Consider the following 27,842-nt stretch of genomic DNA (forward strand, 5'->3'; position numbering starts at 1 on the left):
GTGTGAAAGACTAAGCTGATGTCTTCTATATATGGCAGTGACTGATTAAGGATGGTACTAGGCTGTGTGAAGTAATGATGGAAGGAAGCAACTGCTTTTGTGACGAGCCCTTCCTATATGTAATTGCAAATGAAAAAGGGCTGTGTTGTCTGAGTGACAAATGTAGGGATTTCTTGTCTTGTATTTAATGACCGGAAATGTGAAGTAATAGACGTTTATATGATGAATAGATGGTACATGTTCAGGTAATTATAGTCTTAATAAAAATGACAAATGCCATTATTACACTGGTTAATTTTAGGATGCTGAGAGCAATCCACTGTGTCGCCGGTTGCAGCTGAAGGATATCATTCCCACTGAGATGCAGAGGCTGACTAAGTACCCCCTTCTGCTGGATAATATCGCAAAGTACTCAGGTAGAGCATTTCTGCAGGGGAGGCATAAGCAACTTGCACCCATCTTGGCAGTTTTGCCAAACAAACCTGACTCTTCAAAATGTATGCATAATGCATACCTTGCTGCCATGGGTCAGCGAATGTTCTCAGCGTAGCCTGGCTCCCTTCTGCTGCACAGCATGAGTCCTTCAGCCTTTCTGATGCCTTTTCTAACATCCCCTCTCTGTGAAGAAAAGTACTTGCACTCAGAAAACAAGGTTCAAAACAGGCTACATGCCCAAAAGCTTAAATAGTCTGTCTGAAGCATTTTTCATATGTTTGTCATGGTAATAGCTAGGGTTTAGAAACTAGTAAGAGTGTTGCTGAGGTTCTGTCTTCACAGTAGATGCTGATAGACTTTTAATCTTATATGGCTACTCTTACCACCCTTTAAATCTTCAGAGCCATCGTAGCATTGATAGGTGCAGCTGTGTAACTAGAGTTGGGTGAAATATGGCCAGATGCAGTTTTCATGGACATGAAACCATTCATGAATTCATGTTAAGTTCACTAAATAATTTCAACTAATACCAAAAGAGATGTGACCGCTTTGGTAATGTGGAATCAAAACCTTTTCGTTTTACTTGATTAGAAAAACCACTTTAAATTTTATTCTGACTAATGGGTCCACTGACTGGGGGGCTGGGCAAAGGGGATAACTGCTCTAGGGACAGGTGTTTGTTTTTTTTTTTAACAAGTCCAGAGCGCCTAGCCACCACTGCTGCTATTGCAGGAGTAGCGGCACTGGTCAGCACTCTGGGCCCTTTAAATCGCTGCCAGAGTGCTGCACAGCATGCTTCAGGCAGCACTGAGGTCTAGGGATGGGGGGCACAGTCCAGCTGGCACTGAGGGCTGAATGCCCCCAACACCCCCTTCCTTCTGAGGCCCCATGGAGCAGGGCCCCCTGCCTTGCCCAAGGGCCCAGTGAGGCTCTTGGCCCTGCTGCCTGTGATTCTAAAGACTGAAGGTGCTTTGGCTGCTCGTTAGCATGAAATGGTCGGTTGTTCACACTCCCTCCTTTCCTTGCAAATGTGCAGAAATAAGGGCCGTAGACTTCAAAAAAGCTGCTTTAACAAACTCCAAAAACTGCTAGATCAGATCTCCTGGGAAGAAAATCTATGGGAAGAGTAAGTTCAGGATAGTTGATAGTGTCAGAGAGAGAACATTCAAGGCAGAAGAGCGAGCTACCCCCATGCAAGGGAAAGAGAGGAAGATTAGTAAGAGGCCAAAATGGCTCCATTGTCAGCTCTTTAATAACCTGAAAATCAAAAGCCAATACCGCAAAAAGCAGAAAGATGGACAAATTGCTAAGAATGTGTTCCAAAGAAGAACAGAAACGTAGGGACAAAATCAGCCAGGCTAAAGGATATAAGGACCAAGGAACATAACGAGTTGCACTCAGGAGGGAAAATGGAAGGCAACAAAATGAGGTTCTATAGATGCATTAGGCAGCCTTCATTGTTTCTTGGTCGTACTTAGTGGGGAATAAGAGGTGATAGTGGATAATCAGCAGTTGAGGTGTTCTCAATACCTTGTTTCTTGGCTGTGCTGCAAAGATAAATTGTGACTTCATACTTCTAATACTAATCAGGGAGGTGGATGCAAGCCACAACAGGGAAGGAACAGGCTAAAGAATACTTAGGTAAGTTTAGATTTTTACAAGTTAGCAGCATAGATGAAACTCAGCCAAGTTTCTTTAAGGAGCTAGTTATAGCAGTTTTAGAAGTATAGCAATTCTTCAAGAATTCATGGAGATGGTTGAGATTCCAGATAACTGGAGAAGGGTTCTGGGCACTTTGGAGAGCAAGAATAGAATTCAAAAAGACCTCAAGTTAGAGAATTGGTCTGAAATCCACGAGGTGAAATGCAATAAACATAGATGGAAATTACTTGTCGTAAGAAGGAAAAACCTAATGCAGAACTGAAAAATGGGCAACAGCTGATTGAGAGGCTGGTTCTTCTGGTGAAAAGGATCTGAAGGCCATAGTAGGTAACAAAGTGAATTCTCAGTGTGACTCAGTTACAAAAAAGCTAAGGTTCTAGAATATGTTAGGAGCATTGTATGTAAGACACAAAACAGGTAAAGGTCCTGCTTTAATTGGCACTGAGGAGACCTCGCTGGAATACTGCATCCAGTTTGGGCACCCCACTTTAGGGAAGATATGGACATAAAGGACAGGGTCCGTGGGAGAGAGCTAAAAGGGTCAGAAAAACTAATTTGAGGATAGGTTGAGAACTAGGCATGTTTTGCTTTGAGAAAATAAAACTGATGGGTCCTAATCATCATCAAATAAGTTGAGGACTTCTATAAAGCAGACTGATCTGTTGTTCTCCATGTCCATTGAAGGTAGGACAAGTAGTAAGCAGCTTAGCTTACAGCGAAGGGAACAGAAGTTAGAGGAGGGGAAAAATAATTGTAAAGGTAGCAAAGCTCTGGAATAGAGCACAACCCCCATGACTTTGGGCGGGGGGGGGAAGTTAAATACTTATTTGGGGTGTTATGGGTTTAAGTTGGTCCTGTCTCAGCACTGGGCAATGGACTAGAGACCCCCTGGGCAGGAGTGTTCTTTCCAGTCCTGCATTTGTGACTCAGTGATTGTGTTAAACGTTTTTGATGAAAACCAAAAATGAAGCATTTCCTTAAACCTTACTCACTTTTTTTACTGTAAATTTTTCAAAAAAATTCCGGTTTGGATTTAACCTGGAACAGATTTTTTTGATGGCCAGCCAACAGAAGAATCCATTATTGACCCAGCTGAGCCTGCACACTACACCAAAATTTGGTGGTAATCCCAGGTTGTACTCATTTGAAAGACTTAACACCACATGCTAGCTGCAGTGAGACCTGATGTCAGTCTAGTATTTCATTACTCGCACCTAATATACATGTACTAGTTTAGAGTTAGCACAGATATTCAAAATGACTCTAGGTAAAATAAATGAACATTTTGATCCCTTTTTTTCTTGCTCTACTTATTGGCAAACTAGCAAAAATCACTAGTTCATGACAGGCCCTGCAGTTAATCAGAATCAGTAAGGATCCTAGGTATGCATGGCTGTATCCACAGTTATGGGACTGGCTTCTCTTTTGGGTAGGTATGTTTTCTGCTCTTGTTAGGGGTTGTTTGGTAACTTACCAAGGTGAATGTAGCCTTGGCTGCACATTATTTTAATGTAAAATAAAATAAGATGGAGTTGGGAAGAAACCATAGCACCACTTGGGTATTGTCTGCACAGAATCCTCCCCCCGCACCCCATTTTTAAATATTTGCCCTTTTAGGAGAGGTCACAGCTTCCAGGCTGCCGTTTTTCTTTTTCTCTCTGTAATTTGTAGTTATGTTCACTTGTCATATCACTTTTTTGCATTGGTTTCAAGGTATAAATAGTTTGATCTGATGTTAAGCACTTCCCTTTGAGCCAACTCCTCCACATCTTTAAATCTCAGACAGAGCGTAAAAGCAATGATGCATTGGGTTTTTTCACCACACCATCAGTCTTTTTTATTTCTGTGCCCTGTCATAGAACGGCCTGAGGAGAAGGAGAAGGTGAAGAAAGCAGCTGAGCACTGTCGTCAGATCCTTAACTACGTGAACCAGGCTGTAAAAGAATCCGAGAACAAGCAGGTAGGAGGATCAGGAATGAGAAAGCTGGGGAAGCGTGGAGCATGGGACAATCAAGAGACTCAATCCAGAACTGCTAGTAACTCATTGAAGGAATGACACGTATTGTGCTGTGTGGTCATACCGCTTCCCAGAGAAGCAATGGGCAACCAAGCATCGGGAGCGGGAGGCATGAGTGGTCCTCCTTTGTCTCAGTGGGCTGCAGCAGCCTGCAGGTCCCCCTGTCTGCTCCCTCCCCCATGCACCTCTCATGCACTAATACACCGGAGCCCCACATTTTCTACTCCTCCCCTCTCCCATGCAACATGTCCAGAGCACCAGATATTGCTAGATTTGTGCTCCATCCTTGCTCCTCCTCACCCTCCCTTCCAGAGGCTGAACAGCTGACAGACATGGGTGGGAGTGGGAGAAGTCTGCTGGCTGCAATTTGACCATCGTTGCCTTGCAGCTGGAATCCCAATCACCTCTGATCTTGTTGATGTTCTGATAGTCACTAGTGTGTCCTTTCTGACTCTTCCAAGTTGTCCCAAACCAGTATAACCATGTTTTTATCATGTGTTTCCCAGCGTCTGGAAGATTATCAGCGTCGCCTTGACCTGTCCTACTTGAAGCCTTCAGAGTACCCGATGCTGGATGAGCTCAGGGTGAGTGACGAAGCGGAAGTGATAGTTGCGCTTTGATAATGACCTCCTGTAATTAAGTGGATAGTTTCTGCCATGGCCGCCTTTGGTATTAAAAAACAAAAAAAAAAAAAAAAATGGGCCGGGGGGGAGTGAAAAACCTTCCTCCATTTGAAATTTCCCATGAAGAGTCTCTGGTGGGAGGTGAATCTATTTTAGACAAAGGTTAAGTGGAACATTTATTAGGTATGGAAATTTTGAACCTCTGGTGGCTCTTGGAAAGTCTCCATGAATTTAGTAACTTGATCTTGCAAAGCAGAGCGTATGTGTGGGACTTGTAAAAGTTGTGAAACAAAACTGCTATGGAATACCAAATTTTTCATTTGCATGTCAGATGAGAGAACTGGTTCTTGGCATTCCTGTCCCCATCTGAAAGAAACAGGAGAGCGCATACAGCTCCTTGGTGGAATAGTTCTCTATTTATCTCATACTTCAGAGTGCTGCTGGCAGGACTGGGAAGCTCTTTGGGAGAACTAAAGCTTAGAAATCCTGTGGGGTTCATAAGTGGAACTTGGATCTTGAGTGTGCATCAAGCATAGCTACAGTGGCATAAGAGGCCATCTATGGTTTTGAAAATCCAGCATTTAAATCCAGTCCCAGAAGGTTAGGTGACATGTTCTGTTTCAACTCTCGTAGTCAGAGATGAGCTTATAACTTCTCTGATACAGGTTTTTAAGGGAGAAGGGGCACAGATATCTAGGGACAGGGCTGCACCTTTTGATACAAATGTACAAAATATCGTCAAGATATGCACTTGATGTTCATCTTTTCGTAGTAGTATATATTGTCTTTTGCATTGTTGTAACTTCCACATGGTCCCTAATGTGCTATTATATCCAACGTGGAGGTTGTTTCAAGGCTTACTGAGTTTACTATAAATCTTTTGGTCTGGCCTGGTCTTCCAGACTACCAAAAAAAAGGCTTGCAGATGCTTTAAATCATGACATAAAGGACTCATGGGAATACAAAATCTCTATCTTGATATAAACTGAGACTTGGAAGGAAAAGCTAATGAAAATGATTGCCCCCACTACCTTGCCTGCACATGTGTCAGGAGCCTTCACCATGAATGAGAAACTGAATGGCCTTATGAAGTCAACAGATCATCAAAACCACTCGTTCTTCAGAAACTCTTCCACAGGCACTCTTAACTTGCAGTGCTCATTTTGAAGTGTTAATGAACTAAAATAAAAATTTGATACATTTGTGTACATGGGTAACACAGTACTGCTGGAAACATCATAATTGCTGTGATGATGCCTCAGAGGTTCATTGGAAAAAAAAAAAATCCTCACACCCCCCCAAATGCCAAGGGTTACGTAAGGCTGCGTGTATACATCCTTGTCCAAAGAGAACTTCATTTAGAACATTCTACAGGTTGAACCTCTCTAATCTGGAACCCTCCCATCCGGCAACTTCCATAGTCTGGCATGATTTTAGATACCCAGATGACCACTTATCATAGGTGTGGTCAAGTTGTTCTTGGTCCCATGAAGTCTGTTTACAGCCACCAGTCCTGGCAGTCAGTGTTCTGTGCTGTTATTTAGCTGTAATTTACCCCTACATGTCTTGTAATAGTTCAGTAAGCAGTAGAAGTGTTGGTAATGCTGCTTGACAATATGACCTCCTGTGGTGTGGCAGATTGTCTTGTTCAGCACTGGTCAAGGCCCAAGGGTGCCAGATTAGAGAGGTTCAACCTATAGCTTGCAGATACTTAAGTAAGAAAGTGAAAGTTTCCATATAGACTTGAAAACGGTCACCTTTTTTGGAAAAATCCTGTGAGTCCACCCATTACTGGAGAGGTGAAATCCAGTCAAACATGCAGGCATTTGCGAGTGACCACAACCTCTTTTCTAGATTACTGGGGAGCTTTCCCTGGCCGCTACTCTGTGTTGTTTGGTGACACCTTTCACCTTCCCAATGTCCTCTTGCAACAGGCAGGAGATGCCATATTATCACATTTATCCAGGGCTCCAGAACATTTGTAGAAGTCCAGGTGCGGGGGCAAGGGGGGACAGGGGTGTCAATGTCTCTGGGACTGGGGGCCAGGACCCCCATTCTTGAATGTGGGCATAGTTTACGGGAGAGAGTGATATGTTCACCTACATCCTCCCCAGTCCCCAGACTCCAAGCCTCAGGCAGTCTTGGACAGGAGCTGGCAAAGCTGCACTTTGAGGTTGGAGAGCTGATAATGGGGGCTAGCTTCCTTCTCCACAGGGCACTGCTCCACACCTGCCTGAAGCTTGTAGTTTGGGTAGACAACACAGTGGTGTGTCCCTTCCAGTTACCCCCTATGTTTAAAAGTTGTGGATCATGCCTCCCTGGTTCCAGTGCCCTTAACATTCACCCTATGCACACAGCTTTCACTATCCTCACGCTTCTAGGCCTGACATCACCCTGTACCGCATACGTGCTTGGATAGTTTCACCCTTTCACCCCAGGGTTATTAGATGTTTCTTTCATATGGTATGAGAAGAGTGAGTGCCAAAGATTGAAACAACCTGCAGGTCCTAGGTTCATGCACATACCACCGATTGTAAATCTTAGCTGGCTTTGGATTAGCTGCGGGTCTCCTTTCAGGAATGTCGTTTGCTTTTACTTCCAGTGTTCCAATGTGGTGACCCCTCGCTCAATGGCTTTTTTTTTTTCCCTCTCTCTCTGCCACTGTATTGACAGAATTTGGATTTAACCAAGAGGAAGATGATTCATGAAGGACCTCTGACCTGGAAGGTTAATCGAGACAAGACTATCGGTGAGCCCTCTTCCACCCCTTTGGGTTTGTGACAAAGGGAGGGGGTGAGATTGCCAATTTATAGGTTGTACCGCTTACTACACAACCACACGTTGCCTATTCAGGCTGATACAGTTATTCAGGCACATCTCAGATTGGACCAGACTCTCATTATGACCATGTGGAGGCACCACAGTCAGTCAGGAGATGCCCCATTGGTAGTCCTTTGCTGTGGTTCCGATGTGAGAGATTTGCAAGCTTAGTTTGGGCTGGGAAAGCTCTGATTGCTTCCGCATATACAGTAGCGCCCCAAGATAGGCGAGGGTTGCGTTCCACACAGGCCTTGTGTTCCTCGAAATTTGCATAAGCTGGGGGCTTGGGCAGTGGATTGGGGTATGGGAGGGGGGCAGGGGGTTAAGTCTGGAGTGGGTTTGGGCTGGTGGGGGGTGGAGTTGAGCCAGGTCTGCAGGGATTGGGGGCAGGGCTGGAGCTGGGGGCTGCAGTGGAGGCTGGAGGGCCCCCCTTCCCTCCCCCCTGCCTGTGGCCACACTCGGGAATAGCTGACTGCTGCCAGCTCTGTTCTCCTTTGACGGGGGATCTCCTCCCCACACCTCGGCGGCTGCCTGGGGCTGGAGCTTCCAGGTGCCCCCTCAAATTGTGCTAATGCGAGATACGCACGTTGAATGCGCATATGTCAAGGGATTACTGTGTTGTAGAAAACAAAGTGGTAAGTTTTCTTTCCTATGTGCCGGGAGATGCGATGCGTGGGAGTGACTCGTTCACTATCCCAGGCCTATTTTCACCTTTTACAGATCTCTACACGCTGCTCTTGGAGGATATTCTAGTGCTTTTGCAAAAGCAAGATGATAAGCTGGTGTTGAAGAGCCACAGTAAGATGCTAGCATCCGCCTCTGACAGCAAACATTTATTCAGTCCTGTTATCAAGCTGAACACTGTGCTGGTGCGCCAGGTGGCGACAGGTCAGTAGAACCAGTGGGCAAAACTTAGCAGTAAGCTGAATGCAAAGGAAAGGCTATTTGAGGCTGGAGGCTTTAGGGGCTGGAGCAGAAACTAGGAGTTGTGACTCCTGGATTTAATTCTCAGCTATGCCTTTGATTTATCACGTTGCCTTGGATGAGCTGTTTGACCTGCCTGCATCTGTTATCCCTCTGTTTAAACAGGGTCGTGTCTTTACAGAAGTGGTGTGAGATCTTAATGTTTGCAAAGTAAAACATACTCCAAGATCCCCAGAGGAAAAGTGCAAGGTGACTGGGGAAGAAGGGGGAAATGACCCCACTCAAAAGAATCATGACAAGCAATAACTGTTTATTTTTGTCAGGCTGGAACCCAATGTCACATTTGTGTTAGGGAATGAAACTGCTTTGTATTGATGAAGTTGGTCTGCTAGTACATTTCACACAATCTTCCTGTGGCACACCTTATTGGATAGTAAAAACATATGGGTATCTGCCTGGCTTCAGTGAATTTCAGACACAGTTGTTCAGGCCAAGTCATCCTATTAAATTACCCTCTCTTCTGTCTCTGCAGATAACAAGGCTTTCTTCGTCATCTCCATGTCAGAGAATGGTGCCCAGATTTACGAATTGGTGGCACAGACTGTTTCTGAAAAGACTGTGTAAGTGATGGGCTCAGTTACTTCCACTGTGTGGGGGGAGAGAAAGTTTATATCTCCCTGCCTGAGTAGTATTTCCCCACTAGAGGGGCTTGTGAATTATCTTGAGCTCAAATCACACACAAAGCTACCCTCTAAAACATCAGGAATTTTCCTGAATTCTTAAAAACAACTGTAATTCTTTGCCGGCTCTGGCTGTTGTCATAAATTTTTTGTTTTGCCTCATCTCTCTGTCCTAGTCCTTCTCGTGCTTTACAAGTGTGGGTTTTTTTAAATCCTTGTGAGTTAGGGCTAATGAGACCCATGTGGTGTAACTGTCAGATGAATCAATGACACAGGCCTGCATCTCTGTGGATAGTCCTAGAACGTACCATCTGTCCTGGGTGCCCTCTGCGTTCTGAGAGAAGTTGTTATAGAGTGGCAGGGAATGCACAAGTGCTGTAATTTATGAATTCCTATCCCTGTCTTAACTGTTCTTCACTCTTTGGTACAACTGCTTTGCCCCTGGACTGTAAACTGGATTTGTTCGTATGGTACTTCATACCTATTGCAGCGTTACGTACATCAGCACTATGTAATGCATGGTCCATATGAAAATCTCAGGATTGGTAGCTGGGATTCATGCATGCCAGAGGTTTGTAAGTTTTTGAAACTAGCTACATCAAAAATATTCTGTCACCCCTCTAGTATATCTTCCATAATGATTGCAGTTCAGGAAAATCCTGTCCTGGGAGACTTGATGACGTACTAGTTAATAATGAGGTTATGTGCATCCTGTTGCTGTATTTTGAGATTTGAAACTGACCCCTTAGCTGCAGTAAGCAAAACTTCCCGTATGATAGCTGAGTGACCTGCATGATGTGAGATTAGCTAGTGGATCTCACCCAAGTTCATTGTGTACAGGTGTTGCAGCATGTGAACTTCCTGCAATTTTGGCAGTAAAATGGCCACTGTTACTGGCTTTTTTTCCTGCAAAGAGGCCAAGGACTCATTGTGCCCTGGGGTGAACTTTATCCTTCTCCCCATAGAGATCCACCCAGAACTGGGTTTATAAATGGTACATGGGGATGCGGAGGAGAGAGAGAGGGAGTTCGCTCTGTTGCTGTCCATGCTGTACTTGCTCTTTGCCAGTAGAAGGAGAATTTCAGTTCCTGGGTTTGTCAGTGTGGCATCTTTTAATGAGCACTGCAATTCCCTTTAGAGGGAAAACATTAATTAGAAATTTTAAGTGTTCAATGCAGATGAAGAAATTTGTGGGCCCTTCCTTTTAAGTCAGGTGCAATTAGGATGGTAAAGACTTCTTCGGTGTCACCAACCTTTTGTTCATCGAGTTGGCATCTCAAATGGACTATTAAATTCTGAAGTGCAGAAATTAGAACTGCCTTTCAGGAGTGCCTGTGTTGAATGCTTTCTCATTTAGAAGTGTCTGGAGACAAAGCTTGCTTCTTGGGCTATATTCGTAGAACTGGTTTCAGTCCTATAAGCATCCTGTAGTTAGGAACCACATTCAGACTGGAGAAATTCCCCCTCCCACAAACTTTTTTTTTTACTGTATTTTGTTACCTTGAGATCTTGATGGAAAGGAATAAAATCTCTCCTCTGATGTTTCCATAAACGCCTGCAATGCACAGCAGAATAGGTTAGCTTCAGTCCATTGCATGCAGTGCTTTACTTCTGGGTTTCTTTGTAGCTGCTGGATTCAGCCTCCTACTTTTGCATCTGTACAGTTTCTGCTTGTGTTGTTGCATTAATTTCTCAGGGCTTGAACATCTGCTGAGGTCACTGTAGTTTAACCTGGGGAATTCAACTGACAGCCAAAGAATGTTGAGGCAAAATATGTAGTAGGATTTTGGAAAAAAAAAGTCTGTCCCTTTTGAGAATATCCACAGTTACGTTAGCTGGTTTAAAGAAACATTGCATGAGAGAGAGAGAGAGAGAGAGTGTGTGTGTGTGTGTGTGTGTGTGTGTGTGTGTAAAATTAATTTTTGGCCTGTCACAGGTGGCAGGACCTGATCGCTCAGATGGCAGGGACAGTAAAAGTTGAGGCATCCAAAAGGCCGATTCCTTTACCGCAGTCTGGACCTGGCGAGTAAGTAAAAATAAGCTTTGGCGTGCAGCTTTTTGTTTGTTTCTGAACAAGATAACTAAACTAGTGATGATGCTATTCAAGTGGTAGAAATGGGTGGGATTCACTGAATTTTGTCCTTTTCTCCAGCGAGGAGCATGAGGAAGAGGAGCAGCCGAAGCTGAAAGAAGAACAGCATGATGTGCCTGCCAGCAGCATGCAGAGTCCAGGTAACAGCATAAGTCCAAGTGCTGGAGGCAGTATCGGAGAGCTGGGCTACATTTTGCACATGATAGGGATCTTTCTACTGCAGTGGAAGTTTTTTTTCCTCTTGACTAAGAAAAGCCTTTCCTAGAAATTCTGTGGGAGAGTGAAACCCTGTCTGTTGAGGTATATGTGCTAATCTTTTTCAGCTACCGTTTAGCTCCAGGAAAGTAAGATTCTGCAGAGGTTCAGCTGCTTAAACTTAATAACCCATGCTACAGCTACGCATCCTCATATGCTCCTAAATTGTCCTTATGAAAGAAAGTATCGTGTGGTTCAGTTTTCACCCTATGTGTAGTTCAGAATATACGGTGGGATGTTTAACCTCTCCCTCTTCTGTTGGCTAGATAAAGATTTGGGAATTGAGTCTCCCTTGATGCTGAAGGCTCAGTCTCGTTCAGCGATCATACCTGACACGTCTGAGGGAGAAGACTTTGTGGAGACAGAAAGCTCTTTCGAGAGAGACCAACGGGCAGAACTGACTTTTCAAGAACCCTCTGCGCACCATGAACCAGCAATCCCTTTCCAGATCTCAGAAGAGCGGTGGGCACTTGATGCACTAAGAAACTGTAAGTGACTACAATGCCATGGGCAGAAGTGGCCCTGGTGAGTTTCGGTGTAGATCTGGGAATTTTCAGGTCAATAATTTTGATCCCATGGGCTAGAATCGTATTTTCTGTTGGTCACTGTAGAAACGCTTATGTTGCCACCTGGCTGCAAGGCAGAGTGGGCTAGACATCAGGAGCTCCCGAGCTTCAGTTACATTGCAGATGCTGGCTCTTCTCAGAGATCTGCCTTTGTATGCCCATCTGTCCAACAAGAAGAATAATGCTGTTTTTTGAGAAATCTGCGAAGTGCTTTGGAGATGTGGAGCACCACAACAGTGCTTCATGTAGGAAGTGCTGAGTGCTGTTGTTTCAGATATAAATTACATTTTTTAACAACATATTCTTAACCAGTGGGACTCTGTCGAGGCATCCAGTTTTCAGCAGTGTTCAAAAATAACATCTAGAGTTTGAATTAGTTACGATTGGGGGCAGGAGTGGGGGTTTGGGAAGTGATACCAAACCTCAGGCTGAAAACCAACTTCTAACAAGGATTTAAGAACTCCTGTAAACAGATTGATTATTCCACACTTTATCACGTGAAGATGTCTCGTACCTTCTGGTGAAAAGTCTGGTATTGGCCTGTGTTCGAGACAGGACTTATATGGACCATCAGTCTCATCCAATATGTTCATTCCTATATGCCTCCATGTGATCTCTTAGCTACCTTACACATAAACATGCTTCCTTGGTAACTATGAGATGGACACAATGCCTCTTAGGAAAAACTGAACTGTGCTACTGGGAATGGTCTTTATCACTTCTTTATTGGAGTTCTTAGTTGAGGGCATACACCTGCTTTGACTGAGTTCCTTGGCTCAGACTTCTCCACATGTCCCTTCAGTTGAACAGGTGATACTTGGTCTTTTGATCTATGTTATATCAGATATTTACAGGATTCACAGCACTGTTTTAGAGCTGGGTGCTTTCAAGTATTTCTAATGTTTGGGCCCTTTTCGATGTTAAAGGAAGCTTGGTTTGGGGCGCATGGGTGGGTGAGAACATCAGTGACCTAACGTATGTTCTGAGCGCTCCGATTTAGTGAGACGCCCTCAAGCAATAGCAATGGGTCATGTTGCATTTCTGCAAGTGCCTTCTGTTCAACTGAGTGGCTGCTGCTCTGTGTTAGGAAGTGATAGCCATTCTCAAATTGTGAGTGTTACGTGACTAAAGTTAAGTTTACCCTGGCAGTAAACAGCCCTGTAAGATTTTGGCAGAAGAGTGTGAAAATGTGCACAGGCACAGAGAGAGAGAGAGCAACTTACAGCCCTGTAAAGCAGGGGTGTATTAACCAGGCTACAGCACCGGGAGCCACCGTGACCATGTTAGCTACTTTCCTTGCAGACATGGTTTGTACCATGGCCCCACACTCAGGTTGAAGCACTGCTGCAGCTACGCTTGAAACTTTTCAGTGTAGGCAAAGCCTAAGTCCTTGGACTGCATTATGCTTTCCTGTTAGGTGAGTGTTTTGAGTGAAAATTAAACAATGGCAGTGTAAAGGCCAAATAAGAGTCTCAGATATAATTTAGAAATGATGTGTGAATTTGTAGGAAGAGTTTGCATCCTAACCCTTAGAACTAGAAGGTTGTGCCATGGAAAGGTAATTTCCTTTGAAAGTTCAGTAAGATCTTCATTTTATCCTCCAATGATCTGATAACCTGAACATTTCTAATACCCCTCCTCTGAGGTTGGGGGGGGGTTGCAGCATTGTAGCCTTATGCAGCATTTGGAACAAATGACTGGAAGTCAAGGGATTTGGATTCTTGTGACTTTCAATGGCTTGATAGGTGATTTATGAAGCTACTAACCAGTCTGTGCTTTTGTTACTCTGTATGTAGGTTGAGGATAGTATCTGGGTCCTATTCGCATTTGGGAAATGATTGGAGATCCTGGGATTTAAGGCACAAAGTAATATAACAGTGCTCCAGCCATTTCTTTGTATCCCTCTCCCCACCTCTGCACCAGTAATACTGAGAGGTGGTCATCTAGTGCACTCGTGTCGAAACAGCTATCAGAACATCCGTGTAATTGAAGATACTGCAGAGACAGCGTATACAGTTGAATGACTGACTGTTCTACGTTTCCTTTCCTTTCAGTGGGCTTGCTAAAGCAATTGTTGGTGCAGCAGCTGGGCATGTCTGAGAAGGGGACCTTTGAAGACTGGCAACGTTTTCCTAGGTATAGGACCATGTCCCGAGGAGCCCAGGCAGAAAGCGGAATCCAGGGTGGACTACTGCCTTCTGATGACAAGACCCAGCAGCCTGGAACAGATCAGCTGCTTCCCAGAACAGGAGCTAGTGAATCCTCAGCTTGTTTTGGCCTCCGGACTTCAGCTGAATTCCTAGCTCCACAGGATGCTGTGCAGCTGGGATCTAGAGACACCAGGTCTAGTAACAATTTAGTCATGGACCATGTGAGCGTGAACCTGGAGACCTCTGCCACTGAGCTGCAAGGGGTGAGTGCTGACGACAGTGGAGAGCACTTTTTTGATGCTCGTGAGGCCCACAGTGATGAGATTCCATTGGAAGTTGAAGTCATGGAGAGGAAGGGGGATGAGGAGGTGCACTTACGGATCTCAGGTAAACATATCCTTCTGTGTACAGTACAATAAATGATGGCCAGTCCAGCTCAAATGCCTGCGACTTTGTGTTCAGAGACCAGAAGTTAATCGGAAGTATGTGCTTAACGAGAAGCACAGTTTTACTTTCCTGGTGAAATCCTCCTTGCTGACTCGAGAGGCCATTTTAACACTGCTCTTTTCATTTTTGTGTGTCATAACAACTAGTGCCCTATGCTTTCAGAGTGAGGTACAAACATGAACTAATTTATTCCCACAACCCCCTGAAAGGTGGCTAATGACAGAGGAAATCGATATATTGTTAAATTAATGGCTTAAGACAGGCCACAGCTGAAGAAATTGGAAATTCCTGGCTTTTGCCCATGTCCATGCAAAGGGAAATGATTCCATACAGTCTGCATATAGTCTCTTTCTACCAGGGACCTTTCCAAAGCTATATCCCCCCAGTCTCCCACTTGAGTCCCATCAAGTGGCGGTGCCCAACTCCACTCCCAAAAGTCTAGCAATATATCCTTGTTTCCTTGCTACCAACTTCCTGTCACGCTCCAGAACACTGTGAGGACTTGACTGGATACCCAAACTCACAAAATGACCTTTTCCTTGAATGTGGTGTTGTCTCCTGCCAGAATATTTCTCCGCCGCATGACAGAAGTTCTGACTCTGGCTATGTGCTCCTGACTGGGGGTGTAATTGGTCATCTGGCTAACATGAAACCAATAGCAGTGAGGGTGAAGGCATCAGCATAGAATTGCAAAGTGTGGATGTATCCCGGGGTCAGGTGGCCTTTTGCAGCTGTGGCTGAAGCCTGTGCTGCTGAGTTCTCACTGCTGTTTGTAGTGAGCTAGCTCAACGCGATCACAGGAATGTCTATGCGAGTTGCAAATGCTGTGCCTGACTGGAGAGAAGTAACTCCTGAGTATGCAGAGACCCTTCAGGATCCTCTGGTCTGCAGAATGGAATGTCTCAGTATCCTCCCTCCTTGCTGCATAAAAATACGTAGCCAAAACATTTTTTCCTCCATAGGGCAGAGAAATTGCAGTTTGGCCTGTATGATTAGTCTCAACAGTGCAACCTAGACAATATTGTCGCTTTAAATGTGTGACCCCTTGTGTTAGCAGTGCAGTGGGGTTTTACAGTCCAGTCTACTACAGGTTGAACCTCTCTAGTCTGGCACTGTTTCACCCCACAACTATCCATAATCCAGCATGATTTTAGTTCGCCAGATGTCTACATATCTGGGACGTAGCCAAATTTCCTGTGGTACCATCAAGTTTGTTTACAGACATCAGTCTTGGCTCTGTGTTCTGTGCTGTTACTTAGTTGTAGTTTACCTCGAAATGTTTTCTAAGAGCCAAGAAAGCAGTGGAAGTGTTGATAAAGCTGGTAGACAATACGGACTCCCCATGGTCTGGCAAATTCTCTTATTGAGTGCTGCTCACACCCCAAGGGTGATAGTTTGGAGAGGTTCAAACTGTAGAAATGTTTGAGGTGAGTCACTCAGCATATGGAGAGGTTGGATCCAGTGGATATAGTGTAGTGAGATGTCCAGAAGGCTTTTGAAAAGGTCCCTCGCTGAAGTCTTTGAAGCAAAGTAAGCAGTCACAGGACAGGTGGGAAGGTCCTCTCATAGACTGGTAACTGGTTCAAAGATAGGAAACAGAGGGTGAGGAAAAAATGGTCAGCTCTTACAATGGAGAGAGGCTGTGGCATGCCGGTTAACGCAATGTTCCAGTTGTCCGGGTGCCAGCTAAACGAGCTTTTACTACAATACAATTTGTGGACAGCATGGATACCATCGTTATCTATTAAAAAGATTCTTGTGCACGATATTTAATTATGTTCTTAAGTGATAAAAACCGAACAAGAGATTTGAGAACCAATTTGGTTTTTCTAACAGAGCCTGCTCACACCTCTTCTGGTCCCCATGCAGGACCACTCTAATCCAACCCAGGACAGGGTGGACTCTTCAGGGTATTCACTGGTGCTTCATCTAATTCATACCAAGTCTCCAAAAGAGATGAAGAATTACGCTATTTACCTATCTTTAAAGTCTCTTTTAAATTGTTGCTGTGGTTCATTGACTCCTGGTGATTTGTTGACCTGGTGTTGCTTGTACAAAACTGTTCTCTTAACAGGAAATTATTTGATCCTTGATGGCTATGGAACTGTACAGGAGAGCTCTACTGATGAGGAGGTGTCCTCGCTAGTTCTGCAGTGCACTGCAGGCCACTCTTCATTGGACTCTGCAAACCAGCAGCCAGTTTCCCCACGAGATGCCCATTCAGATGAAGGGAGCTCCCCATTTGCTGAGGAATTTATGGCTTCACGCTGGGCACCAGTGGATGACTTGTGCTCTTATGTACCAAGCCCCCATTTCTCGGTAGAGTCCTGTACCCAGGTGATGCACTACATTCAGAAGATAGAGGCTGACCTTGAACACTTAAAGGTACAACACAGTTTTTTGTTTGCAAGGCTAAAACTTGGGGTGGGGGGAAGAAACAAACCAGGAACGTGTAGGATCATGAACGTGTGTGTGTGTGTGTGTGTGTGTCTCCATCCTTAGATGAGCTTCCTGGATGGGTTTGGCACTTCCCTTGTTCTGAAGTCCAGGAGCTCTCTCTAAATATGAGCAGATGGAAAATATATGTAAGGTTTGTTGCAAACAATTTGGAGCTGCAACAGTTCTCTGAAGTTAGTAATGGGAATGAATGTTGTGGCTGTTAGATTAAGGTTTCAAAAAATGAGCCATGGGAAGATGGACCTACCCCTGAGGGACTATGAAAAATTGACCTGGAAACGCTTACCTGATTATTTTTTATGAATGGTAATGTAAAAACAAAGTCAAAAGCCCCACTGTGGCAATGGCAAGTATTTCCAGATCACTTTCCCTGCATTCCAGGGTTTCTTTCCCCCATTTTGAGGATTATTCTTTGTCTACTTCAGCCACCGGGAATGGGGCTGATGGTACTGTTACCTGGAAGGCTTGACAGCTAACTGTGACAATAGCAGACTTACTTGCTTAATTTTTATATGACCAAGGCGCAACAGGAATTAGAGGATTGCTTAGGTTTGTTTTCCTCGAAGGAGAAGCTTCTCATAAGTGCTAGTTTGAGAAATGGTGCTGGAATGTCTTTTTGGTATTACGATCCAGTCACCTCCACTAAAATGTTCCCTGTTCCTAGAGCGCTCCTTGGAGGTTCACTGGGGACAGAGATAAAGAGCCACATGGGTTTTGTCTTTCAGGAAGTTGAGGAAAATTACACCACTCTCCTTCGCCAAAGGCTGGCTGGATCAGCCCCCATAGATGAGCATTCAGGTATGTGAACAACACATCATCCCTTCTCCCAGTGGTTCTTTATAAATGGTAACCTACATTATTGCTGGATACTGATGCCAAGCACAAAGAACAAGGCCAGTTATTAATCTTTCAAACAAAAGCCTTGAGAGATTTTTATTATGGCTTCTGCCTTTTTGGAAGCTGCTGGGTCCACACCACCATCAATCAAGCTTATCAATCTTGGATCTGCTGATCATGCACTGCCTTCTTTGAGATGTGTCAAGTGGGAAGCAGCTTTCTCTTCACTTTTCTTGTCCCCCACTGCAGTTCCTATTTTAACAAGGGCTCGGCTTGTCTCTCAAAGGAGTTTGACTCAACTCGTGTCGGCAGGGTTAGATCTTCTAAGTAGGCCCCTTGTGTGTAAAGCACCAGGCACGCAACTGGGAGCATCACGGCTCCCTTTAAGCTTGATTGGAGCAGATCCCACTGATGCCTTCGGATGTGTTCTCCAAGTCTGCTAGAGCACAGCTGGTGCTTTCAGAACCGGCTGTGTATGCTGAAGGGTTGGTGATGCTACCTTCTCTTGTGGCTTGTTTCCCTACCATCTCTTTCCTTTTCAGACAAAAGTTAGTCACGTTTTCTGGAAGCAACTGAAAGTTGGATGAGAGAGCGCCTCCCTCGCATCTGTGCCTGCTAGCTTCCATGCGGACTCTGAGATGAGAGCGTGCTGTCTGTGGACCATCCAAGTGCTAAGCATGCTCCGGCAAAGTGGGGAATGGGGTACTTTCCCTGTGGGGCATCCGCACTAGTTTGTCAGTGAGGGAGTCCCCTTCCATTCTCCTCCTCCTCTTGCTACCAGAAATTCTGTGTTGACTCAGAACAAAAGAAAAACCAAACCAAATGTACAGAGCTTTGGGTGTAGGATATAAAAATGTATTTAGACGTTTAAAAAAAATCAATGTATTTATTTGACTTCATTCCGTGTATCAAAAGCACATTTTTTATTTGCTTATTGTTTTAATTGGGTAGTGACCATTCTAGCCCTCTGAATCCAGTGCACCCTGGACCCCGCTGCTCCAAAAATAGAGTTCAGATCTGCAAAGGGAGGGGGGAGGGGTGTATTTGTGTCTTGATTTCACTGGATTGAACTCCGTGCTCCCTGCTGGCAACCCACCTGCCACACACAGAGTTGCTTAAAAAGATGTTTTGATGACCTTTGGCGGGAACGGGCTACATTCAACAGCCTCTGAACCAGCTCCCTTGGGAGTGAATGCCTGTTCCTCGTAGCTCATGTGCAATGAGAATTCTCCATGCACTAAATAGCCAGGCACTTGAAATTAGCAAACCAAGTTTCCCCTGGGTGGTCTCCTTCATTGACATGGGGGATCTGACAGGGAAAGGAGAAAGCTGGGCTGAATTTTTTTTCCTGACTTTACGTGGGCCTTGATAGTTGTCTGATTTAAAAGCGATGTAGAATATTTGGCGCACCAGCACTTGTGGAACTGCTCAGCGGATCAAGCAGGAAAAATGCAAACCCAGGACTGTGGGGCAGGTGAGGGTGTCTCACGAAATCACTACTGAATGAACCTTGGCTGCCAGTTGAGTTAGTCACAGGTACTGCTGATTCTAGGGCCAGTAAACATGAGTACCTGCAGGTGTCTTGCTGAGTTTCATGGTGATGAGGGGATGGTGTGTTTTAATTTTATTTTTTTGCACTGATTGTACCAAAGTGCTCTCCTATTGGGACAGATAGGTGCACTGCAGAGAAGGCAGAACTGCTGGAACCAGATCCAGTTCTCTAGCACTTCCCATTGGCTATTTCATTGAAGACCGAGTCAAAGGCTGACCCCACAAAAAGCAAGCTGATGACAAAACTAGTCCTGGACACTCTGCACTGGTTATTGGTAGTTCCTGCTCTGAAACTGTTACTAGGATGGGCACTACCTGCTATGGGATATACTTAGCCTCACAAGCTAATTTCAGGTATATGTGATACATGTTCTGCACTAGGAAGTCAACTTTAGACTATTTTACCAACCAGAGCTGAACAATTTGCCCAACCAGTAAATCCTTTTACCATATTAGTGCCATTACAAGACCGTGTGTGTTAGTACATGGACCATGATGTGCTTGAATATATCAGTAGAAATGTCCTTCTGCCTGCTCCATTTTCCTTGTAGCTAGTGCCAGAGAATCAAACTTGCTTTTTTATTCCTGTGAAGCACCAGCCAGTTGTTTCTGTGCTTTTCTTTAAAGAGCAATCAAGGTTGTTTTTGGTTGAAAAGAGAAGATTTTGCATCCACTGCACAAAATTGGGGCTGCTATAGAGCAGGCAGGAGTCTCTTGCAGAAGTGATGTGTGTGGAGCACCGTCCTTCACCAGAAGGATGTCCACATGCCCAGATGTTACTGTCTAGGCTGGCAGACGCATCCTCTCCCTGGTGGCAAGCTAAGGACTTCTGTGTTACATGCTCTCAGTGTCTGTGACGGACTTCCAGCTTCGGACTGGCAGGAGGTCTGCACCCAGCCGTGTGGCTCGGTGAATTTTAAACATCTAGGCTTGCTCCAATGAACCCAAAAATTAAACTCTTACAACAAATGATGCCTGACATGGTGTGGAGATGTCCTTTTCTATACTCCTGCCACAAAGATCTTCGGGTCTGTGGCCACACTTTGTTTTTGATGCCCTTTGCATTTGATGGCTACTCCCTTTCCCCCTCCCTCTCTTCTCTGGATCAGCATGGTGTGCATCTCTTTCATGGATGGATGGGCAGCTGGATTTTCCCACTCTAGGAATTGGAGCAGTTGCTGTTGCCCTACTGCTTAGGCTTTTATAGCCCATTTCCATAGCACTCCCAGCCATGCTTGAGCATAGATTCCTTCCTACTTTGGGCTGCAATTTGGACAACAAATCTCAACTCGGGTTATGAACACAAGATCGAAGCCCGGTGAAGATGGGAAATCATCTTTGCCATTGTGACATGAGGCTAGGTCCTGAGCTCTCCAGCCTCCTTAATAGGTGCGAGAATTGGAACATAAGGAGTAGAGAGGAAAGTGTGTAATAGTAGCCGAGCAGGGAATGGTCTGCAGTTCCACGGGCTTTCCTGGCTTCTCTGCCTTTTCTTTGCTAGCAGGGGAGCGGGAGGAACCAGTCAGTATTAGTGCAGCTCCACAGGAGGTAGTGACAATGGAAGGGCTCGTACAGCCAGAGCATAGACATTCACCTTACCGTGTTCGCTAGACTTGCTCTCGCGTTCCTACTTCTGGAACTGCAAGGGTGGGAGAGTGCCCCGAAAACGCTGCCTTAGCCATATCCTTTGGTTCAGCTGGAGGTGGGAGAAGATGGTATCTCCGTAGCCTCTCCAGACATGTAAGAGGAAATGTTGACTGTCCAGTTTTCAGCTGTGGTAGTCTGGTGATACAGGAGTCTTCAGCCTGATAGGAATGGCATAGAAAACGTCACAGCTCCCTTCTTGGAGTAGCACAGAAAGGTGCACTGACTAGGCCCAGCTCTGGGGGAAGTGAAATGATGCACTGTGCTAAGCTTTGCTTGGTCCGACTTTGTTTTTTTTTCCGTGTTGATCAATCTCACATTAAGGGCATTATTCCTTGGTGAGGGGTAAGGGATCCTTCATTTTCCCCCAGCACAGTGACCTGAAATCCCTGGGGATTCCAGTTAGCTCCCCAGCATGTCTACTGTGTCACAAACTCCAGGCATGGTTGGTTTTGGAGTGGAGTGCAGGGCTGACGTTCAAATGCACTTTTCCATTTTCTCCCGTTTTTTATTTGCCTTGTATCCATGGGCTGTCCTTTCTGTAAATTGCCGTTTCCAGCCAAGCACACAATGACCTGGCCTGCGATTGTGAGTTCACTTTTTGGATTGGACAGCAGGCCGTTCTGGTCTCTGATAATAGTTCTGTGCTTTGCTAAACAAAAAGGTGACTCAGGGTTTCTCATCTTGAGAGTGAGGAAAGTTTGCTAGAGTGTGCCCTGCAGTCCCTTCTGAGAAGTTTATCTGATGTTGTGACATCTACTTAGTGGGGCTATGAAGAACTGGGTTTTATTGTTGTAACAGTGTCTCAGTGTCCCCTAAAAAGGGGGATGGGAAGATAACAGTGCTAGGTTTCTGTATCCTGTGTTCTCGCTAGGGAGAGTAGATTGAAACATCCAAGAGGCAGGAACAGAAAGGACAATTAAGTGTGAAAACCGAAGGGTCTGAGAAATCTAGACACCCTGATCAGCTTTTACCTGCATCCCTCTGCCTGTTCCAATATAAACATCCATAAAACGTAGACTGTTGCAGCAATTGTGCCCCCTTTAGATAGAAGGGATGTCTCATTCACCTGTGCAGGTGATCCCCAATTAGAGTCTCATTGCTGATGGTAAATGATATTACCTTTGTCCCTTGTGCTTCCCCCAGAAAACACTTTTTCTTTTCCAGGTGCCAAGTAACAAGCAGCTGTACTGCAAAAGGGATACTGCAGCCAACACACTACTGTTCGTTTTTTGTTTGTTTTTTTTTGTTTGTTTTTTTTTTAATTTTGAATTAAGTCATTTGGAGCTCTTCCTACTAGAATATTTTTGTTTTCTTTGTACGCCATACAATCATGTACTCTTTCAGAAATTTACTTTAAAGAGAAGAAGGAAAAAAAAATCTGGAAATATTCTTTAAAAATACAAAAAAAAGTATTAATAATCTTGTATTTTTACTGATCATGTTTGAATGTCTAAAAAAGACTTTATTGTTCTAATTATCCAGATGTATGTTTGTAAAATAGCTCTTTTATGACTTAGCGGATAAGGTTGTATGTTTCGGGAATTAAATATTGGTCATTTAAAAATATTTCTGTTTTCAAGAGCTGGGAAATAGAAAATCTGAGCATTCAAATATCATTAAATAAGCTTAAAGGAATCAACTGGCTGTTTTTTGTTGGGTTTTTTTATTGCCTAGAGCTTGGCAGGACAAACTGTTCCAAAGAGAGAACTTGATGGGTAGTGGAAGCTTTTTGTTTGTTACAACCATTGATGCAATTGCTTGGGGAATGGATTCTTTCTTACTGTTAACACTATTGTTCTTATTGATTAGGAGCTCTGTTCTGCAGAGCTCCTTTTGGTATCCGTGACAGTTTAGAAGTCCTGCTCGAATTAACTTGTGGCTGGATGTGGGGTGCACCTTATCCATCTGGAGAAGGGTATGCCACTGTGCTGGTAAGAGAGTGCTTTCAAAGCCTCGTCAAGCTAAAAAGTCTGACTTGGCTCTGTAGTTCCAAACAGTCCTCCTCTCCCACTGGTCTGCCAGCATCTCTGCTCCATACAGGCAACTGTCCCTGCTGGTTCCATAGAAACAAGCATACAGGCCAGGTGAATTGCCTTCTTGTGCTCAGTGAATTCACCTGTCCTTATCTTGCCTTCACCCTAAACTTGTGGGTAACGTTTCCAGATACCAAAAGCTCTCTCCTAGTAGATCCTGTCTCAGCATCTCCCCTCCGTCCGCTTCATTTTTGCGTCTGCTGAAGTCTGTAGCCAAAGATCTTTTATTAACAGGGGCCTTACCCAAACCCTTTGGAAGTATATAGGAATCTTTCTGTTGGTTCCAGGGGACTTTAAGTCAGACCCTGTAACTTAGAATTTGTAAGAGAGTCGTATCATGGAAATAGGGTCTGGGGCACATGTTTTCAGCTGCCTGTCTGCAGCACAATGTGACCAAGATCTCTTGATTTGCTCCCCCTTTTGAGAGCATAGGATTAGATCAGGGTGTGTTTTCTTACTCTTTTTGCTAGTGTCCTACTTTGTTGTCCGATGATCCCAGTTTATGAATGCCCTGTAGCTTTTACTAGCAAAACACATTTTTTTGTTTTTGCCACACTTCCTAATCCTTAACGCTCCTCTCTCACTTGACGCTTAGTGGGTCTGAACCCGTGACCCCATACCAGTACTGCCCCCTTTTGGTAATGAACACTATCCCACCCCAAAAATGTCTTTTTGTAACCGGGTTTTGGTACCCCATGCAGTTCAGTGTTCTCTGCAAACGGAGCGCTTGGGCAGCTACCCCAGTGAGTCAAATGCCACCCAGCTGATTAGCAGAGCACCCACTGCGGCCAGTATGCGTTTCAATTGGTGGCACGCATAATAGCATTTATTGCGCACATGGATGGAAAATATTAGAGGGAACACTGCAGAACACTGCAGTAAGACTTAATTACCAACTTGCAGTTCAGAGAAATATTTCTGTTTGTTCCAAGGAGCTCCAGTCTGAGCATTTAAAACTGCCTGAAGCTTTAATTAATGGAGTATAACATTGTTCTCAGTGTGTCTTGGTAAAGCAGTGGAGAGGAAACTGAGAGTAATACTATATCAGATGGGGGATGAACGAGATCATCTCCTAAGTCTTTTATTCCCCTGAGATGTTTTCTAAATACAAAGAGATGCTCATGATAAATGTTTTTGTTTGCTGAGTATAATGAATGCTCAGGCTTTTCCTCAAGCCTATTGTGATACTGTCCCCAGTTCCCCAGTGTCCTGTGATTGAGAAGTGTCTTTCATGGTCTTTTGCTTGTTTCATCCTTTGTTTGTGATTCTTCACCTTCAGGGGCTGAGAAGGGCAGTCTCAATACAAAGTCCACATGCTAGCTGTTAATGGTAAATAGAATGTAAGGGTTCAAGAGCGATCAGTTTCACCTATGCAAAGGGAAGCACATAGGAAATTAACCACTCTCTTCTGTAGGAGTAACTGTCCTAATCACCCTAAAAGGAGTACCCTTGGTGCCATCATTCACTAACTAGCTCATCCTCTTCCATGTAATTTCTTCATCATTAAAGCCAGAAGTATCCCTGTGTCGTTGCTTATCCCAAAGCCGTAATTCTCCTTGTCCTGGAAGTTAAAGATGGGACTTTCGGCCACCAAAGTGTTTCCTCTGTTTGTAAGATGGTGAATTATAGTGCAGGCGGTTCCCAATACTAAGTGGTCTAGGAGGGCAAGCTACCCTAGGGGGCAAAGTCGAGCTAAGATATGCAACTCCCGCTGTGAATAGCGTAGCTGGAGTCAATGTAACATAGTTCAGCTTACTGTCGTGTCCCCACTGGAAAGTAACTCTCCGGTTTGACTTCCCTTAATCATCATGACCCAGTGGAGTACTAGGTGGATGAGAGCACAAGCAGTGGTCGATTTTTCAGCAGATCCCTTCTCGACCCACGAAATCAATGCCTGGGAGATGGATCTCTGGAGCATCTATCTACCCGTAAGTGTAGACAAGCCCTTAACATTGCCACTCATGTCTATAACATGCCCGTAATGATAATGAATTGTGTTTTGTGCGCATCAGGGGACCTGCTAATGAAAATTCAGTCTTCGCGCTAAAATCTGGATATGAGCGTAGCCCTGCCGTATTACTTTACTGAAGAGGGGATGTTTTTTCCATCGTTTCCTTCTCTGGGCTGCAAATAGCAACTTCATAAGCACTTGCGACCCCAGGGACATTCTGGTCTCTTTGTTCTGCTTTTGACAGTGAAATACATGGGGCAGTTTCATTTCCTGTTTCGAGTCAGTTACACTTTCTCATGCTGGTGCACTTTTATTACGTAATCAGATTATCTTTTGGGTTTCCGACACTGTAGCAGGAAGTTTAAGTCCAGCTGAAGCATTGCCTAGTGCAATTAAATAGTTAGGACAGGATTTAAAACATTCTTCCCATGTATTTAAATGTTGGGCATAAGATAACTGGATAGCAAAAGGCCTTTTGCTGTAGTTAAGGGTCTGGCAGTATATTTACCAAGGTTCTTTGGACTATTTCTCCTCCCCTTATACACAACCAGGAGCACTAAGTCTGCTTGTTGGAAAGGCTGCAGCTTTATACAAAGTGTCTGTCAAACCATTTCTCACGTGACTGTAAAACTCCATTAGGCCTTAGCTTTATTGCTTGTTTTCTCCCCCCAAAGTGTATCATCAGCTGTTGGATCTTTGCCTTTTTTTAAAGGTAGCCTTTGAGGGAAGAAGTTGGACTGCTTGCTCAGAAGTCTTTTTAAAATGGAGCTCTAACAAAACCAGCCGGGCGTGTAAAGGGCTGTTTTTCCTGGATATACAGACTCTCACAAGTGGGGCCCGAGCTAACGTGCAAAAAATAGCACTGCAGATGGCGCAACTCTAGTGGAGACTCAGATTAGCCATGCTTCTCTTTTTAGTAGTCTAGCTCCAGACCTGCTAGCATGAGTCTGTCTGCCCAGAATGGGAGCAAAGTTCCTTGCTGGGGTATTAAGTTGACAAGACGGCTTGGGTTGGAAAGGAAAAAAATATTGGTCTATTTTTTTTTTTTCCTCCTCCCCTACCGTTGATTGTCGTCCTTGCTTCACAAGCTGGGGAATACAAGGTACCTCTCACCTGCAGTGAAGGTGCTAGTATTTTCCTGTACTAGCACGGATGGCAATTGCAGTGTTAGATAATGGCTGCCTGGGCTCCAGTGCAGGCTATATAAGCTTTTGGTGCCTGTACTAATGCTCATGCCCCAGCAGCTGCATAGACTGATCCTGATGCCCTCCCAGTGATTTTTTTTTCCCCCTCCCCCTTGGTACAAGCCACACTGCAGAAGACTAAATCTTTTCATAGGAGTGTTTTAGGGTTGAGGTTGCTTCTCATTTTTATTCAGTCATCGGTTTTCCTTCCTCGGGAAATAGAAGTTTAAAGGGGAAGCAGAGAGTACTTGCTGATTTTTAATAGTGAACATCTGTGCGGAGGTGGTGGTGCTGGGGTGTTTCATTGCATTATCTGCGGAAGGTGGTCTGCCTACCTGCCCATTATTTAGTGCTATCCCTTCTCCCTTTGTCTTCCCTGGCATTTGACCTGGCACTGATCCAGATAGCGAATCTGGAAAAGCCAAATCAGGTGCGTTTTTCTCCCCCCAAACTTTGGGAATTCTGTTTCTCCCCTTAAGCAATGTGTCCATACAGTTCCTGGAGTATTGCTTTATTACAATTGGTAATCAGAGAGCTCTGTTGTGATTTCCTAATGAGGCTGTTTATGTTTTGCCTATTTAAATGTTGTTTTATTTATTCCCTCTGCTGCGCTCAGGTAAATAAATTAGTCAAAATAAACTAATCAGGTACCAGTCTGTGATTTCCCCTGCAGCTTGAACCCAGCTAGAGGGAAAGGAGTGTAAAAATTGGAAGGTGCAAAATGTTTCAGGGCTTTTCCAGTTCCAGGTTCAGGTCTCTGGGATTCACGATCCTGCTTGCTGTCTGACGTGGTTTTGGAGGAGGGTCCTAGAATGTAGGACTCAAGTCTGCATTGGTCTGTGGTGTGCTATTTGTACCATTGTTTATGTTATAGCCTTCCTGACAGATATGCTGGGGCTTGGGTTATATTTATTTGTACAACAGTAGTGCCTAAGAGTCCATCTCTGACCCGTACCCCACCGGAATTGATGAAGTATTGACACAGTAAAAAGATAATCCACATCTCAGCAATCTAAAGTTAGTAGAGGAGTGCATCTTCTGTATAAGAGCAGTGTGCTTCGCTCCCAGCTCTTTCCAGGGGGTCTTAAAATTATCCTTTACTCCCTTGGATATTTTCCTTACCTTTCTTCATGTTCTAAGTAGTTCCTTATTCTCAGTAAACTGGCAAGCAAAATAGCACTGCTTTCCAAAGAGCAAGGGTCGGATTCTTACACAGTCTTGTCCCAGCTGAGATCTTTGTCAAAGAGTTTGGAGGACTTCTGTGTTCCCAACCAGCCTGTTACAGTGAACTTTTTCCTTTCATCAGCTAGTCGATGCAGTTATTTTTCCAAAAATATTAATGAAGGTTAGACTTAAGTGAAAGCTGTCTAATCTCTGGTGTGAGCACCAGCCAGCTGGTCTGATGATTGTGAATGAATGCCTCATCGGAGAAACAGGCCCAGCCAGTGAGAGCATGTCCCACTGAAGTAGGAAGCACTGGTTTTTTCAATTGAGGTGTGATAAAATATTTA

General features: G+C 44.5%; 1 protein-coding gene across 4 annotated transcripts in view; it reads left to right on the forward strand.

The window, feature by feature from the left end:
• ARHGEF12 (Rho guanine nucleotide exchange factor 12) overlaps nt 1-22,798 on the forward strand; it is a 101,771-nt gene extending 78,973 nt beyond the window's left edge. For 3 of the 4 annotated variants that reach the window (XM_074977211.1, XM_074977209.1, XM_074977212.1), the window contains 13 exons: nt 302-416; nt 3,957-4,057; nt 4,621-4,698; nt 7,411-7,486; nt 8,278-8,445; nt 9,014-9,101; nt 11,098-11,187; nt 11,314-11,393; nt 11,775-11,996; nt 14,129-14,611; nt 16,746-17,056; nt 17,854-17,926; nt 18,508-22,798. In XM_074977211.1, the coding sequence (XP_074833312.1) occupies nt 302-416; nt 3,957-4,057; nt 4,621-4,698; nt 7,411-7,486; nt 8,278-8,445; nt 9,014-9,101; nt 11,098-11,187; nt 11,314-11,393; nt 11,775-11,996; nt 14,129-14,611; nt 16,746-17,056; nt 17,854-17,926; nt 18,508-18,518 (1,896 nt within the window). In that variant the 3' untranslated portion in view covers nt 18,519-22,798. The remainder of the gene's footprint in view (nt 1-301; nt 417-3,956; nt 4,058-4,620; nt 4,699-7,410; nt 7,487-8,277; nt 8,446-9,013; nt 9,102-11,097; nt 11,188-11,313; nt 11,394-11,774; nt 11,997-14,128; nt 14,612-16,745; nt 17,057-17,853; nt 17,927-18,507) is intronic. The other variant, XR_012642558.1, reaches the window with a different exon arrangement.
• The last annotated feature ends 5,044 nt before the right edge of the window (nt 22,799-27,842 follow it).

The sequence above is a fragment of the Carettochelys insculpta genome, chromosome 25 (genome assembly GCF_033958435.1).
Source record: "Carettochelys insculpta isolate YL-2023 chromosome 25, ASM3395843v1, whole genome shotgun sequence".
NCBI classification, from domain to species: Eukaryota; Metazoa; Chordata; order Testudines; family Carettochelyidae; genus Carettochelys; species Carettochelys insculpta.